Source organism: Apostichopus japonicus, chromosome 7, assembly GCF_037975245.1.
Source record: "Apostichopus japonicus isolate 1M-3 chromosome 7, ASM3797524v1, whole genome shotgun sequence".
In the NCBI taxonomy this organism is placed as follows: Eukaryota; Metazoa; Echinodermata; class Holothuroidea; order Aspidochirotida; family Stichopodidae; genus Apostichopus; species Apostichopus japonicus.
Genome location: NC_092567.1, coordinates 399,111 through 416,947, shown reverse-complemented (window position 1 = coordinate 416,947; position 17,837 = coordinate 399,111). Strand labels below are relative to the sequence as shown.

General features: G+C 41.8%; 1 protein-coding gene across 1 annotated transcript in view; it reads left to right on the top strand.

Moving 5' to 3' along the window:
• Window positions 1-11,798, top strand: part of LOC139970232 (histone H1.4-like) — a 61,741-nt gene extending 49,943 nt beyond the window's left edge. Inside the window, exon 2 of the mRNA XM_071975878.1 lies at window positions 11,111-11,798. Coding sequence (XP_071831979.1) covers window positions 11,111-11,694 — 584 coding nt within the window. The 3' untranslated portion in view covers window positions 11,695-11,798. The remainder of the gene's footprint in view (window positions 1-11,110) is intronic.
• Window positions 11,799-17,837: the final 6,039 nt, after the last annotated feature.

Here is a 17,837-nt window from a genome sequence, read left to right as displayed (position 1 = left end):
GTTTTATTTTGGAGTTGTAGATTTGGATAGTGGTTTTCGCAGGGAAATTATACTTATGTGAGAGGATTTGGATGTATTTAAGGTGGGACCAGCAGCGGCCTGCGGTTCTAGTACAGTGTAGGTTAAAGGATAGTTTATTATCAAAAGTGATACCAAGGAAGGTTGCATTGGGAGAGGCAGTGATTGGGGAGTTGAACAGGTTAATTTTGGAAATATAGTTACGAAGTTTTGAGTTTTTAAAGGAGAAATTGACTAAGTTAGATTTTGAGGGGTTTATTTTTATTCTCCACATTGAGCACCAGTTTTCGAGATGTGTAATTGCTTTTTTGAGATTAAGTTCCGTTATATGAATATTTTTACTGGTGCTCCAGATGGCTATATCGTCAGCGTACTGACTATAGTTGCAGTTTGAGAGAGGGGGGATGTTTAGATCATTTACAAACAGGGTGTAGAGGAGGGGACTGAGAACAGCGCCCTGAGGGGTGCCTGCACGAAGTGGAATGGGGTTAGAATGATGGTTTTTGTAGTAAATTTTTGTGTTGCGATCATTAAGGAAAGAGGAAAGGAGTCTGGTGTAATTGGGGGGAAGATTATAGTTTAGTAGCTTAATTCTTATGCCGTTGTGCCAGGTTTTGTCAAATGCTTTTTCGGCATCAAGGAAGAGGGCAGTGGTATATTGTTTTTTAATGAATCCGATTCGGATTTCTTCGGAAAGACGAAAAGTTTGATTTAAGGTAGATTTGTGTGTACGGAAACCTGATTGAGATGGGGAGAAATAATCATTTAGTTCTAAGTGAGTTCTAGTGCGGTTATCTATTATTCTTTCAAAAATTTTGCCAAGGGCTGGGAGGAGGCTAATTGGGCGGTAGTTTTGTATTTTGGTGCGGTCTTTATTTGGTTTAGGTATTAGAATCATTTTTGCGTATTTCCACGGGGTTGGGAAATAGCCCAGTCTAAGTAAATCGTTAAAAAGAGGGATAATATGAGAGTTGATGAAAATTGGTGGGGATTTTTTAAGCATTAAGTAATTAATATTGTCAAGACCAGGGGAGGAGGTATTTTTGCATTTTTTTGTGGCGCTATACCAATCGTTTAAGTCTATTTTTTTTAGTAGAGGGATGTTATCGTTGAGATATCCTGAGGAGTTGGGGGTAAAGCTGATTGCATTTCTGCTAATTGTTTGGTCTATTTCTTGTTTGAAATTGTTATCGTAAGGGGGGCCATCAAAGATATTAAAAATATTTTTAAAGTGTGATTCAATTAGCTTAATTTGATCTTGTGTATTTGTGATCAGGTTACCTGCATCATCTTTAATGCCTTGGTCTGAATTACCAGTGTTTGGGGTTAGAATGGGATTTATGATGTTTTTTAAGTTTTTCCAGAAGTGTTTTGGGTTTTTGTCATTTATGATCGAATCGCATTTGTTTTGGACTCGTTTTTGGTCGTCCGCCAAAATTTGTCTATTTATTTGTTTTTTAAGTTGGTTAATTTGGGTTTTTAGAGTTGGATCTCGAGAGATCATATAGGTTCTGCGAAGACGGCGTCTGAGTTTAATTAGTGTAAGAATATTCCTATTTAGTTTTCGATTTTTGTTTTGTTTTGTTTTTAACGGACAATGTTTTTTGAAGATATTGAAGATATGTTGGGCAATGCTGTCACAGTAGTTGTCAATATAATTTAGATCGTTGTTGTGGTTTTTGTAAATGGGGATAGTGTTATATGTTACAAGTTCCTCTTTAAATGTTGTCCAGTTTGTTTTATTGTAGTTATATGTTAAATCGTTATTTTGAATGCGATTTAGGTTTAAGTCTAGCTCAAAGAGGAGTGGAAGATGGTCACTAATTAGGTTATCTTCTAGGATTTGAGTTGAATGAGTTTTAGTTGCGAGGTGGTTTGAGGTTATGGCGTAGTCCAGTAGTTCAGTATTATTGTTTATTGGGTTTATCCTAGTTTTGGTGTTTTGGTTTATTATAGTTAAGTTGTGTTTATCACACAATTCTAAGAGGGATATGCCCTTTTCAGTTATTTTGGAGCTGCCAAAAATGATGTGGTGGGCGTTTAGATCTCCTAGTAGAATTGTGTTTTTGTTAGAGCATTTTTTTATTATATCAGTTGATATGGGCTCTCTTGGGGGACTATAGTAGCTAATAATGTGGAGAGGCTTATTATCTCTTTCGAGTACGATTTCAATTATTTGATTATTTGTTTGAGTTGGGTTGGAGAGGAGAGTGGCATTGAGATTAGTTTTTACAGCTATAAGTACTCCTCCTCTAGAGCGGGAGATATCATTTCTAAAAATTTGGTAACCTGGGATGTTCAGGTGGGATTTTGGGTTTAGTTTAGTTTCATTTAGCGAAATGACATCAGGGGAGTGGTTGGTAATTAAACTTAGTAGGAGACTCAGTTTTGGAAGGATACTGTTTATGTTTAGGTGGAGGAACTTAATCGAAGGTGGGAGGTTGTTTGTCATTTTGGTGATTGAGGAGGGCTGAATATTGAAGGTTGATGGAGACGTTCCATAATTAAAGTTTTCGGGATATTTAAGTTGAGGTGTTTTAATGCTAGAACGGTGGAGTAGCTAGCAAGGTCTTCAGGTTTAATGCTGATGTTGGCTTTTTGAAAGGTATATTGAACTAATTCAATTACAAATGTAGTGATATTAAGTTTTTCTTCGGTTGCGATTTTGTTTGTAATTTCGATTTTAGGGGCAGCTTTTGTGACATTTGCGTAAGTTCTCTGAACTTGTTGTTTGTTAATTGCTTCTGTTTTGGCTTCTTTAAATTTGGGGCAACCTTTGTAAATGGCGGCATGACTCCCTGAACAGTTTGCGCATTTCGTATTTTCTTTTTGTTCTGGGCATTCTTTGACCCGGTGGTTTTCGCCACATCTTAGGCATCTGGTTTGATTTTTGCAGGTGTGATGAGTGTGCCCAAAGAGCTGGCATTTGAAGCATTGGGTTACTTGGGGGGGTTCGTTATATTCTTCAGTTTTGTGTTTGGAATATCCTAGGTAAAGGCCTTGTTTGATCAGTGTTTGTTGCTGTTCTTTATCTTCGAAAGTTATTTTTACCTTCCAGGTAGGGTTGTTTGTTGCTCGACTGATTAATCTTTTTGTTTGGGTTGGTGAGTATTCTTGTTCTTTTAGTTCCTCTTCGATATCTTTAATTTGGATTTCGGGGTTTATACCGCAGGCAACTACTGAGAAATTTCTTGATCTTGTTTTTTGGGGGATTCTAGGTTTGGGGTTGCCTAATTTAGTATTTTGTGTCCATGGTTGAAGGAGAATATTTGCCGATTTAGGGTCATGGGGGGTAATTAGTATGTCGTTACTGCGGAGACGGTTTATGTTTAGTATCATGGCGTTTGGTTTCTCTTCGTTGATTAGTTTAGCTAGGGTTATAGGGTTATTTGATATTTCTGGGAGGATACCTGAGACGATGATTGATTGGGCGGATTTTTTTGGGGCTGTCTTGGAGTTTGGGGATGGGTTTGCCTCAACGGAATTAGGGCGTTGTCTTTTCCTACTGTTTTGAACTGGGATCCAGTCATTTATATCAAAGTCAAGAAGGTTAAGGTTGTCATCAAGGGGGTCAGTTAAAGTTGGGTTAGGGGTTGCCATAATGGCAAAACAGCCCCTCCCTTTTGGATCTAAATGGCTTCTTGTACAATGAAAAATCGAGCAAAACTTCATTTACCAGAGAAAATTTGTCTCCAGCCTAAGGCGGCGGACGGAAAAAATAAAAAACTCCTTATGATGAGGCACTTATGGATTGAGATTGGCTTCGTAGCACAGTAATGGTAGCAAAGGACGCGTATTGGAGAAAGTGGCGGGTAAGTCCGGAGTGGAGGCTCACGGGACGGTGTATAATACTGCTGACGTGAACGTAACCATGACAACAAAGATGTATTGTAAGAATTATGACTGATTCTTTTTGTTTAATATATTAGTCCTGGCGGACGTGAACGAAACTACCCTCGATCTCTGTCTTGATTGGTCGTGGACCTAATCACACTGACGTACAAGCACTACCTGTTTTAAACTGTTTTATTCAATTCAAAATTCTAGATACTTTCACTGCCTTTGGTAAAACCAAACCAGAATAGGCGAAAGGAGCTCAATCTAAACAATCGTGTGATAGTTTTCAAAGTACCGATTCGAAGCTTGTCGTGCTCTATTTTCGGACAAGAATAGAAGTCAAAAGTTTTCATTCGCAACTAATACATACACGTCTATATATTGTCTGGCAGTTTCAGTCACTTAAGTGTAATGAATTGAAATGAAAATTTCATCAAGAGTTAATTCAAGATGTCACCATCATAAGCGATCAGACTAAGGAGAAGTTCAACCATCCGTTAAACTTGCTTTCTGCGATATATTTTGTGTGCAATGGAACGACTGCAGACCTATGGCTTACTGCATACTAGAATTTGGGCTACGTACCTACCATACGATACCTGCAACGAATTGCTTAGATGCCGTAATCACCTGCAATCCTCCCGAGTTTTGCACCATCGGTAGTTTATTTAGAAAGCTTTAACATGCAAGCATCCAGAGGAATGGTGATAACTGGAAACATGTACAAAAAGTCACCCTGATGTGGACTTTTCCATACGGTTAACCTTTTCGACGGATGCCCATCACTTGATCACCACTGATTTTCTGATAATTGACCTGACTCGATTAGGAATTGCCCTCGCATTTATCGCACCGACCCTATCGTCGTGCAAAGTGTCTCCGACAAAATTGGGACCAGCTCGCCGCAGTGACTCATATTGCAGTTAAAAGTAGTTGCGTAATTTTCGAAGATCAGGTTTGTTAGATTTTCCTTTTCCAAATTGTTAGTGGCAATCGTTTTAATAGCCCATACATAGCACAAATATCCTTATATCTATATGCACGGTTAACAACTTCGTGCGGCCGGGTGTCCGCAAGTGTGTTGGACAGCGGATTTTAAGTTTTGATTGTTTCATTAGTTTGCGTCTGGGAGTGAGAGACGATGGAAGGAAGGGATACTTCCATATTCTCGAAATTGATTATTTTCGGGATGCCCTTTCGGCTTTTGCATTTTCAACATGAAATCTGTTTGAGTTGCCGGTCTCCGTCATTTTATTGACTGAGAACTTGTGTTGTGGTGGTGTTCGGGTGGAGAGGGGGATTTGATAATGAAATAAAGTAGACAAAGACAAAAGCATGTTTGAGGAGTAGCGAGAGTAGCCCTTTCAGTGATTTGGATGGCCCTTAAAAGAGCCGTTGGTTTTGAGACACGTCTGATACTGGCTACTTCTTAGTTGTCTTCTTAGGTTTGGTGGCGGACGTCTTGGGCTTAACTGTTTTCTTCGGTTTCACGGCTTTCTTGACTACGGCTTTCTTGACTACGGCTTTCTTGGTGGGTGTCTTGGTGGTTTTCTTCTTTGGCTTGGTGGTTTTCTTAGCTTTCGGTGAGGGTTTCTTTGTCTTAGCAGCAGCCTTCTTGGCCTTAGCTTTCTCTCGTACTGCGGCTTTCTTCTCCTTTTCTTTCTGTTTCTTGGCAGCTGTCTTTGCCCTTTCTTTCTCCTTCTGCGCCTTGGCTTTTTCGGCTGCCTTCGCTGAATTGGTGTCGATCTTGAAAGTTCCCGTTGCGCCGACGCCTTTGACTTGCTTCAACACACCGGTTGCTACTCCTCTCTTGAGTGCCGAGTTGATGAGGGTGTTCTTCTTCTTTGTGTCGAACTCCATTGCTTGTAGGGTTGACTTAATGCCGGCTACGGATGAACCTCTAGCTTCATGCCTGGTTGTAATCGCCTTGACGATCATATCGAGGGTGCTTGGTTGAGCAGGTCTCTTTGCAACGACTGCGGACATCTTTCTCGTGTTGCTATTTACTGTCGGGTCAGGTTAGAACGATATCAAATGTATGTTTGTTTTGTAATTATGACTGATTCTTTTTGTTTAATATATTAGTCCTGGCGGACGTGAACGAAACTACCCTCGATCTCTGTCTTGATTGGTCGTGGACCTAATCACACTGACGTACAAGCACTACCTGTTTTAAACTGTTTTATTCAATTCAAAATTCTAGATACTTTCACTGCCTTTGGTAAAACCAAACCAGAATAGGCGAAAGGAGCTCAATCTAAACAATCGTGTGATAGTTTTCAAAGTACCGATTCGAAGCTTGTCGTGCTCTATTTTCGGACAAGAATAGAAGTCAAAAGTTTTCATTCGCAACTAATACATACACGTCTATATATTGTCTGGCAGTTTCAGTCACTTAAGTGTAATGAATTGAAATGAAAATTTCATCAAGAGTTAATTCAAGATGTCACCATCATAAGCGATCAGACTAAGGAGAAGTTCAACCATCCGTTAAACTTGCTTTCTGCGATATATTTTGTGTGCAATGGAACGACTGCAGACCTATGGCTTACTGCATACTAGAATTTGGGCTACGTACCTACCATACGATACCTGCAACGAATTGCTTAGATGCCGTAATCACCTGCAATCCTCCCGAGTTTTGCACCATCGGTAGTTTATTTAGAAAGCTTTAACATGCAAGCATCCAGAGGAATGGTGATAACTGGAAACATGTACAAAAAGTCACCCTGATGTGGACTTTTCCATACGGTTAACCTTTTCGACGGATGCCCATCACTTGATCACCACTGATTTTCTGATAATTGACCTGACTCGATTAGGAATTGCCCTCGCATTTATCGCACCGACCCTATCGTCGTGCAAAGTGTCTCCGACAAAATTGGGACCAGCTCGCCGCAGTGACTCATATTGCAGTTAAAAGTAGTTGCGTAATTTTCGAAGATCAGGTTTGTTAGATTTTCCTTTTCCAAATTGTTAGTGGCAATCGTTTTAATAGCCCATACATAGCACAAATATCCTTATATCTATATGCACGGTTAACAACTTCGTGCGGCCGGGTGTCCGCAAGTGTGTTGGACAGCGGATTTTAAGTTTTGATTGTTTCATTAGTTTGCGTCTGGGAGTGAGAGACGATGGAAGGAAGGGATACTTCCATATTCTCGAAATTGATTATTTTCGGGATGCCCTTTCGGCTTTTGCATTTTCAACATGAAATCTGTTTGAGTTGCCGGTCTCCGTCATTTTATTGACTGAGAACTTGTGTTGTGGTGGTGTTCGGGTGGAGAGGGGGATTTGATAATGAAATAAAGTAGACAAAGACAAAAGCATGTTTGAGGAGTAGCGAGAGTAGCCCTTTCAGTGATTTGGATGGCCCTTAAAAGAGCCGTTGGTTTTGAGACACGTCTGATACTGGCTACTTCTTAGTTGTCTTCTTAGGTTTGGTGGCGGACGTCTTGGGCTTAACTGTTTTCTTCGGTTTCACGGCTTTCTTGACTACGGCTTTCTTGACTACGGCTTTCTTGGTGGGTGTCTTGGTGGTTTTCTTCTTTGGCTTGGTGGTTTTCTTAGCTTTCGGTGAGGGTTTCTTTGTCTTAGCAGCAGCCTTCTTGGCCTTAGCTTTCTCTCGTACTGCGGCTTTCTTCTCCTTTTCTTTCTGTTTCTTGGCAGCTGTCTTTGCCCTTTCTTTCTCCTTCTGCGCCTTGGCTTTTTCGGCTGCCTTCGCTGAATTGGTGTCGATCTTGAAAGTTCCCGTTGCGCCGACGCCTTTGACTTGCTTCAACACACCGGTTGCTACTCCTCTCTTGAGTGCCGAGTTGATGAGGGTGTTCTTCTTCTTTGTGTCGAACTCCATTGCTTGTAGGGTTGACTTAATGCCGGCTACGGATGAACCTCTAGCTTCATGCCTGGTTGTAATCGCCTTGACGATCATATCGAGGGTGCTTGGTTGAGCAGGTCTCTTTGCAACGACTGCGGACATCTTTCTCGTGTTGCTATTTACTGTCGGGTCAGGTTAGAACGATATCAAATGTATGTTTGTTTTGTAATTATGACTGATTCTTTTTGTTTAATATATTAGTCCTGGCGGACGTGAACGAAACTACCCTCGATCTCTGTCTTGATTGGTCGTGGACCTAATCACACTGACGTACAAGCACTACCTGTTTTAAACTGTTTTATTCAATTCAAAATTCTAGATACTTTCACTGCCTTTGGTAAAACCAAACCAGAATAGGCGAAAGGAGCTCAATCTAAACAATCGTGTGATAGTTTTCAAAGTACCGATTCGAAGCTTGTCGTGCTCTATTTTCGGACAAGAATAGAAGTCAAAAGTTTTCATTCGCAACTAATACATACACGTCTATATATTGTCTGGCAGTTTCAGTCACTTAAGTGTAATGAATTGAAATGAAAATTTCATCAAGAGTTAATTCAAGATGTCACCATCATAAGCGATCAGACTAAGGAGAAGTTCAACCATCCGTTAAACTTGCTTTCTGCGATATATTTTGTGTGCAATGGAACGACTGCAGACCTATGGCTTACTGCATACTAGAATTTGGGCTACGTACCTACCATACGATACCTGCAACGAATTGCTTAGATGCCGTAATCACCTGCAATCCTCCCGAGTTTTGCACCATCGGTAGTTTATTTAGAAAGCTTTAACATGCAAGCATCCAGAGGAATGGTGATAACTGGAAACATGTACAAAAAGTCACCCTGATGTGGACTTTTCCATACGGTTAACCTTTTCGACGGATGCCCATCACTTGATCACCACTGATTTTCTGATAATTGACCTGACTCGATTAGGAATTGCCCTCGCATTTATCGCACCGACCCTATCGTCGTGCAAAGTGTCTCCGACAAAATTGGGACCAGCTCGCCGCAGTGACTCATATTGCAGTTAAAAGTAGTTGCGTAATTTTCGAAGATCAGGTTTGTTAGATTTTCCTTTTCCAAATTGTTAGTGGCAATCGTTTTAATAGCCCATACATAGCACAAATATCCTTATATCTATATGCACGGTTAACAACTTCGTGCGGCCGGGTGTCCGCAAGTGTGTTGGACAGCGGATTTTAAGTTTTGATTGTTTCATTAGTTTGCGTCTGGGAGTGAGAGACGATGGAAGGAAGGGATACTTCCATATTCTCGAAATTGATTATTTTCGGGATGCCCTTTCGGCTTTTGCATTTTCAACATGAAATCTGTTTGAGTTGCCGGTCTCCGTCATTTTATTGACTGAGAACTTGTGTTGTGGTGGTGTTCGGGTGGAGAGGGGGTGGGGGGGGGGGATTTGATAATGAAATAAAGTAGACAAAGACAAAAGCATGTTTGAGGAGTAGCGAGAGTAGCCCTTTCAGTGATTTGGATGGCCCTTAAAAGAGCCGTTGGTTTTGAGACACGTCTGATACTGGCTACTTCTTAGTTGTCTTCTTAGGTTTGGTGGCGGACGTCTTGGGCTTAACTGTTTTCTTCGGTTTCACGGCTTTCTTGACTACGGCTTTCTTGACTACGGCTTTCTTGGTGGGTGTCTTGGTGGTTTTCTTCTTTGGCTTGGTGGTTTTCTTAGCTTTCGGTGAGGGTTTCTTTGTCTTAGCAGCAGCCTTCTTGGCCTTAGCTTTCTCTCGTACTGCGGCTTTCTTCTCCTTTTCTTTCTGTTTCTTGGCAGCTGTCTTTGCCCTTTCTTTCTCCTTCTGCGCCTTGGCTTTTTCGGCTGCCTTCGCTGAATTGGTGTCGATCTTGAAAGTTCCCGTTGCGCCGACGCCTTTGACTTGCTTCAACACACCGGTTGCTACTCCTCTCTTGAGTGCCGAGTTGATGAGGGTGTTCTTCTTCTTTGTGTCGAACTCCATTGCTTGTAGGGTTGACTTAATGCCGGCTACGGATGAACCTCTAGCTTCATGCCTGGTTGTAATCGCCTTGACGATCATATCGAGGGTGCTTGGTTGAGCAGGTCTCTTTGCAACGACTGCGGACATCTTTCTCGTGTTGCTATTTACTGTCGGGTCAGGTTAGAACGATATCAAATGTATGTTTGTTTTGTAATTATGAGTAGTAGTAAACGAAATTTTACCCCTGATCGACCTCGCAAGAGGTCCTGCGGGGGATAATAGAATTGTTTTCAAAGAAAAGACAACGTTTTTTTTTTTTTTTTTTTTTTTTTTTTTTTTTTTTTTTCTGGGGATCAGTTGTCTTTGTTGAGCCAGGGAATGGTTGATAAGTGAAGTATCGTTACAATAGCATTGAATAGAAAGCCATGGGTGAATGGAGGAAAGAACCCGAAGTCAGGGGACAAAATGGAGAGTAAAAATAAATCCTTCAAAATCTAAGCTAGTTAACTTTTCCTTTCAAAACTCAAAACAACGATATCATATATCTAAAATCAACCTTTTTAACATTCCAATCACTGCCTCTCCTAGTGCAACTTTCCTTGGCATAACTTTTGATAACAAACTCACGTTTAAACTCCATTGTGCTAGAACTGCAGGGCGCTGTTGGTCTCTACTTAAATTCCTTCAAATCCTTTCACACAAGTATAACTTCCCTCCGAATACTATTATCCGTATCTATAAAACCAAAATAAAGCCGATCCTCAGCTACGGGAGCATCTCCCTGCTTTCCATTTCTAATAGCAACAAACAAGTTTTAAACAGAATCCATACAACAGCCTATCGAATTGCACTGAAAATCCCTTCTTATATCGGAACCTGGCATGTTCTTCATGCAGGCAACACAACTCCTATTTTTAAACTTCTTGAAGAATTTAACATTAACCTATACCAAAACAACCTCGATAAAGACCCTTTAATCAAAGATCTTTTCCTGAAATACCAAGTCGTAAACACACACTTCCCGAATAAACGAAACCAATCTGTCTTTTCATTCCTTAGTACTTAAGAACTTAAACCCCAATCAATAGAAATCTCTCCCTCGCTAGCCCTTTGTCTCCTTTGTCCCCTGACTTCGGGTTCTTTCCTCCATTCACCCATGGCTTTCTATTCAATGCTATTGTAACGATACTTCACTTATCAACCATTCCCTGGCTCAACAAAGACAACTGATCCCCAGAAAAAAAAAAAAAAAAAAAAAAAAAAAAAAAAAAAAAAAAACGTTGTCTTTTCTTTGAAAACAATTCTATTATCCCCCGCAGGACCTCTTGCGAGGTCGATCAGGGGTAAAATTTCGTTTACTACTACTCATAATTACAAAACAAACATACATTTGATATCGTTCTAACCTGACCCGACAGTAAATAGCAACACGAGAAAGATGTCCGCAGTCGTTGCAAAGAGACCTGCTCAACCAAGCACCCTCGATATGATCGTCAAGGCGATTACAACCAGGCATGAAGCTAGAGGTTCATCCGTAGCCGGCATTAAGTCAACCCTACAAGCAATGGAGTTCGACACAAAGAAGAAGAACACCCTCATCAACTCGGCACTCAAGAGAGGAGTAGCAACCGGTGTGTTGAAGCAAGTCAAAGGCGTCGGCGCAACGGGAACTTTCAAGATCGACACCAATTCAGCGAAGGCAGCCGAAAAAGCCAAGGCGCAGAAGGAGAAAGAAAGGGCAAAGACAGCTGCCAAGAAACAGAAAGAAAAGGAGAAGAAAGCCGCAGTACGAGAGAAAGCTAAGGCCAAGAAGGCTGCTGCTAAGACAAAGAAACCCTCACCGAAAGCTAAGAAAACCACCAAGCCAAAGAAGAAAACCACCAAGACACCCACCAAGAAAGCCGTAGTCAAGAAAGCCGTAGTCAAGAAAGCCGTGAAACCGAAGAAAACAGTTAAGCCCAAGACGTCCGCCACCAAACCTAAGAAGACAACTAAGAAGTAGCCAGTATCAGACGTGTCTCAAAACCAACGGCTCTTTTAAGGGCCATCCAAATCACTGAAAGGGCTACTCTCGCTACTCCTCAAACATGCTTTTGTCTTTGTCTACTTTATTTCATTATCAAATCCCCCCCCCCACCCCCTCTCCACCCGAACACCACCACAACACAAGTTCTCAGTCAATAAAATGACGGAGACCGGCAACTCAAACAGATTTCATGTTGAAAATGCAAAAGCCGAAAGGGCATCCCGAAAATAATCAATTTCGAGAATATGGAAGTATCCCTTCCTTCCATCGTCTCTCACTCCCAGACGCAAACTAATGAAACAATCAAAACTTAAAATCCGCTGTCCAACACACTTGCGGACACCCGGCCGCACGAAGTTGTTAACCGTGCATATAGATATAAGGATATTTGTGCTATGTATGGGCTATTAAAACGATTGCCACTAACAATTTGGAAAAGGAAAATCTAACAAACCTGATCTTCGAAAATTACGCAACTACTTTTAACTGCAATATGAGTCACTGCGGCGAGCTGGTCCCAATTTTGTCGGAGACACTTTGCACGACGATAGGGTCGGTGCGATAAATGCGAGGGCAATTCCTAATCGAGTCAGGTCAATTATCAGAAAATCAGTGGTGATCAAGTGATGGGCATCCGTCGAAAAGGTTAACCGTATGGAAAAGTCCACATCAGGGTGACTTTTTGTACATGTTTCCAGTTATCACCATTCCTCTGGATGCTTGTATGTTAAAGCTTTCTAAATAAACTACCGATGGTGCAAAACTCGGGAGGATTGCAGGTGATTACGGCATCTAAGCAATTCGTTGCAGGTATCGTATGGTAGGTACGTAGCCCAAATTCTAGTATGCAGTAAGCCATAGGTCTGCAGTCGTTCCATTGCACACAAAATATATCGCAGAAAGCAAGTTTAACGGATGGTTGAACTTCTCCTTAGTCTGATCGCTTATGATGGTGACATCTTGAATTAACTCTTGATGAAATTTTCATTTCAATTCATTACACTTAAGTGACTGAAACTGCCAGACAATATATAGACGTGTATGTATTAGTTGCGAATGAAAACTTTTGACTTCTATTCTTGTCCGAAAATAGAGCACGACAAGCTTCGAATCGGTACTTTGAAAACTATCACACGATTGTTTAGATTGAGCTCCTTTCGCCTATTCTGGTTTGGTTTTACCAAAGGCAGTGAAAGTATCTAGAATTTTGAATTGAATAAAACAGTTTAAAACAGGTAGTGCTTGTACGTCAGTGTGATTAGGTCCACGACCAATCAAGACAGAGATCGAGGGTAGTTTCGTTCACGTCCGCCAGGACTAATATATTAAACAAAAAGAATCAGTCATAATTACAAAACAAACATACATTTGATATCGTTCTAACCTGACCCGACAGTAAATAGCAACACGAGAAAGATGTCCGCAGTCGTTGCAAAGAGACCTGCTCAACCAAGCACCCTCGATATGATCGTCAAGGCGATTACAACCAGGCATGAAGCTAGAGGTTCATCCGTAGCCGGCATTAAGTCAACCCTACAAGCAATGGAGTTCGACACAAAGAAGAAGAACACCCTCATCAACTCGGCACTCAAGAGAGGAGTAGCAACCGGTGTGTTGAAGCAAGTCAAAGGCGTCGGCGCAACGGGAACTTTCAAGATCGACACCAATTCAGCGAAGGCAGCCGAAAAAGCCAAGGCGCAGAAGGAGAAAGAAAGGGCAAAGACAGCTGCCAAGAAACAGAAAGAAAAGGAGAAGAAAGCCGCAGTACGAGAGAAAGCTAAGGCCAAGAAGGCTGCTGCTAAGACAAAGAAACCCTCACCGAAAGCTAAGAAAACCACCAAGCCAAAGAAGAAAACCACCAAGACACCCACCAAGAAAGCCGTAGTCAAGAAAGCCGTAGTCAAGAAAGCCGTGAAACCGAAGAAAACAGTTAAGCCCAAGACGTCCGCCACCAAACCTAAGAAGACAACTAAGAAGTAGCCAGTATCAGACGTGTCTCAAAACCAACGGCTCTTTTAAGGGCCATCCAAATCACTGAAAGGGCTACTCTCGCTACTCCTCAAACATGCTTTTGTCTTTGTCTACTTTATTTCATTATCAAATCCCCCCCCCCACCCCCTCTCCACCCGAACACCACCACAACACAAGTTCTCAGTCAATAAAATGACGGAGACCGGCAACTCAAACAGATTTCATGTTGAAAATGCAAAAGCCGAAAGGGCATCCCGAAAATAATCAATTTCGAGAATATGGAAGTATCCCTTCCTTCCATCGTCTCTCACTCCCAGACGCAAACTAATGAAACAATCAAAACTTAAAATCCGCTGTCCAACACACTTGCGGACACCCGGCCGCACGAAGTTGTTAACCGTGCATATAGATATAAGGATATTTGTGCTATGTATGGGCTATTAAAACGATTGCCACTAACAATTTGGAAAAGGAAAATCTAACAAACCTGATCTTCGAAAATTACGCAACTACTTTTAACTGCAATATGAGTCACTGCGGCGAGCTGGTCCCAATTTTGTCGGAGACACTTTGCACGACGATAGGGTCGGTGCGATAAATGCGAGGGCAATTCCTAATCGAGTCAGGTCAATTATCAGAAAATCAGTGGTGATCAAGTGATGGGCATCCGTCGAAAAGGTTAACCGTATGGAAAAGTCCACATCAGGGTGACTTTTTGTACATGTTTCCAGTTATCACCATTCCTCTGGATGCTTGTATGTTAAAGCTTTCTAAATAAACTACCGATGGTGCAAAACTCGGGAGGATTGCAGGTGATTACGGCATCTAAGCAATTCGTTGCAGGTATCGTATGGTAGGTACGTAGCCCAAATTCTAGTATGCAGTAAGCCATAGGTCTGCAGTCGTTCCATTGCACACAAAATATATCGCAGAAAGCAAGTTTAACGGATGGTTGAACTTCTCCTTAGTCTGATCGCTTATGATGGTGACATCTTGAATTAACTCTTGATGAAATTTTCATTTCAATTCATTACACTTAAGTGACTGAAACTGCCAGACAATATATAGACGTGTATGTATTAGTTGCGAATGAAAACTTTTGACTTCTATTCTTGTCCGAAAATAGAGCACGACAAGCTTCGAATCGGTACTTTGAAAACTATCACACGATTGTTTAGATTGAGCTCCTTTCGCCTATTCTGGTTTGGTTTTACCAAAGGCAGTGAAAGTATCTAGAATTTTGAATTGAATAAAACAGTTTAAAACAGGTAGTGCTTGTACGTCAGTGTGATTAGGTCCACGACCAATCAAGACAGAGATCGAGGGTAGTTTCGTTCACGTCCGCCAGGACTAATATATTAAACAAAAAGAATCAGTCATAATTACAAAACAAACATACATTTGATATCGTTCTAACCTGACCCGACAGTAAATAGCAACACGAGAAAGATGTCCGCAGTCGTTGCAAAGAGACCTGCTCAACCAAGCACCCTCGATATGATCGTCAAGGCGATTACAACCAGGCATGAAGCTAGAGGTTCATCCGTAGCCGGCATTAAGTCAACCCTACAAGCAATGGAGTTCGACACAAAGAAGAAGAACACCCTCATCAACTCGGCACTCAAGAGAGGAGTAGCAACCGGTGTGTTGAAGCAAGTCAAAGGCGTCGGCGCAACGGGAACTTTCAAGATCGACACCAATTCAGCGAAGGCAGCCGAAAAAGCCAAGGCGCAGAAGGAGAAAGAAAGGGCAAAGACAGCTGCCAAGAAACAGAAAGAAAAGGAGAAGAAAGCCGCAGTACGAGAGAAAGCTAAGGCCAAGAAGGCTGCTGCTAAGACAAAGAAACCCTCACCGAAAGCTAAGAAAACCACCAAGCCAAAGAAGAAAACCACCAAGACACCCACCAAGAAAGCCGTAGTCAAGAAAGCCGTAGTCAAGAAAGCCGTGAAACCGAAGAAAACAGTTAAGCCCAAGACGTCCGCCACCAAACCTAAGAAGACAACTAAGAAGTAGCCAGTATCAGACGTGTCTCAAAACCAACGGCTCTTTTAAGGGCCATCCAAATCACTGAAAGGGCTACTCTCGCTACTCCTCAAACATGCTTTTGTCTTTGTCTACTTTATTTCATTATCAAATCCCCCCCCCCCACCCCCTCTCCACCCGAACACCACCACAACACAAGTTCTCAGTCAATAAAATGACGGAGACCGGCAACTCAAACAGATTTCATGTTGAAAATGCAAAAGCCGAAAGGGCATCCCGAAAATAATCAATTTCGAGAATATGGAAGTATCCCTTCCTTCCATCGTCTCTCACTCCCAGACGCAAACTAATGAAACAATCAAAACTTAAAATCCGCTGTCCAACACACTTGCGGACACCCGGCCGCACGAAGTTGTTAACCGTGCATATAGATATAAGGATATTTGTGCTATGTATGGGCTATTAAAACGATTGCCACTAACAATTTGGAAAAGGAAAATCTAACAAACCTGATCTTCGAAAATTACGCAACTACTTTTAACTGCAATATGAGTCACTGCGGCGAGCTGGTCCCAATTTTGTCGGAGACACTTTGCACGACGATAGGGTCGGTGCGATAAATGCGAGGGCAATTCCTAATCGAGTCAGGTCAATTATCAGAAAATCAGTGGTGATCAAGTGATGGGCATCCGTCGAAAAGGTTAACCGTATGGAAAAGTCCACATCAGGGTGACTTTTTGTACATGTTTCCAGTTATCACCATTCCTCTGGATGCTTGCATGTTAAAGCTTTCTAAATAAACTACCGATGGTGCAAAACTCGGGAGGATTGCAGGTGATTACGGCATCTAAGCAATTCGTTGCAGGTATCGTATGGTAGGTACGTAGCCCAAATTCTAGTATGCAGTAAGCCATAGGTCTGCAGTCGTTCCATTGCACACAAAATATATCGCAGAAAGCAAGTTTAACGGATGGTTGAACTTCTCCTTAGTCTGATCGCTTATGATGGTGACATCTTGAATTAACTCTTGATGAAATTTTCATTTCAATTCATTACACTTAAGTGACTGAAACTGCCAGACAATATATAGACGTGTATGTATTAGTTGCGAATGAAAACTTTTGACTTCTATTCTTGTCCGAAAATAGAGCACGACAAGCTTCGAATCGGTACTTTGAAAACTATCACACGATTGTTTAGATTGAGCTCCTTTCGCCTATTCTGGTTTGGTTTTACCAAAGGCAGTGAAAGTATCTAGAATTTTGAATTGAATAAAACAGTTTAAAACAGGTAGTGCTTGTACGTCAGTGTGATTAGGTCCACGACCAATCAAGACAGAGATCGAGGGTAGTTTCGTTCACGTCCGCCAGGACTAATATATTAAACAAAAAGAATCAGTCATAATTACAAAACAAACATACATTTGATATCGTTCTAACCTGACCCGACAGTAAATAGCAACACGAGAAAGATGTCCGCAGTCGTTGCAAAGAGACCTGCTCAACCAAGCACCCTCGATATGATCGTCAAGGCGATTACAACCAGGCATGAAGCTAGAGGTTCATCCGTAGCCGGCATTAAGTCAACCCTACAAGCAATGGAGTTCGACACAAAGAAGAAGAACACCCTCATCAACTCGGCACTCAAGAGAGGAGTAGCAACCGGTGTGTTGAAGCAAGTCAAAGGCGTCGGCGCAACGGGAACTTTCAAGATCGACACCAATTCAGCGAAGGCAGCCGAAAAAGCCAAGGCGCAGAAGGAGAAAGAAAGGGCAAAGACAGCTGCCAAGAAACAGAAAGAAAAGGAGAAGAAAGCCGCAGTACGAGAGAAAGCTAAGGCCAAGAAGGCTGCTGCTAAGACAAAGAAACCCTCACCGAAAGCTAAGAAAACCACCAAGCCAAAGAAGAAAACCACCAAGACACCCACCAAGAAAGCCGTAGTCAAGAAAGCCGTAGTCAAGAAAGCCGTGAAACCGAAGAAAACAGTTAAGCCCAAGACGTCCGCCACCAAACCTAAGAAGACAACTAAGAAGTAGCCAGTATCAGACGTGTCCCAAAACCAACGGCTCTTTTAAGGGCCATCCAAATCACTGAAAGGGCTACTCTCGCTACTCCTCAAACATGCTTTTGTCTTTGTCTACTTTATTTCATTATCAAATCCCCCCC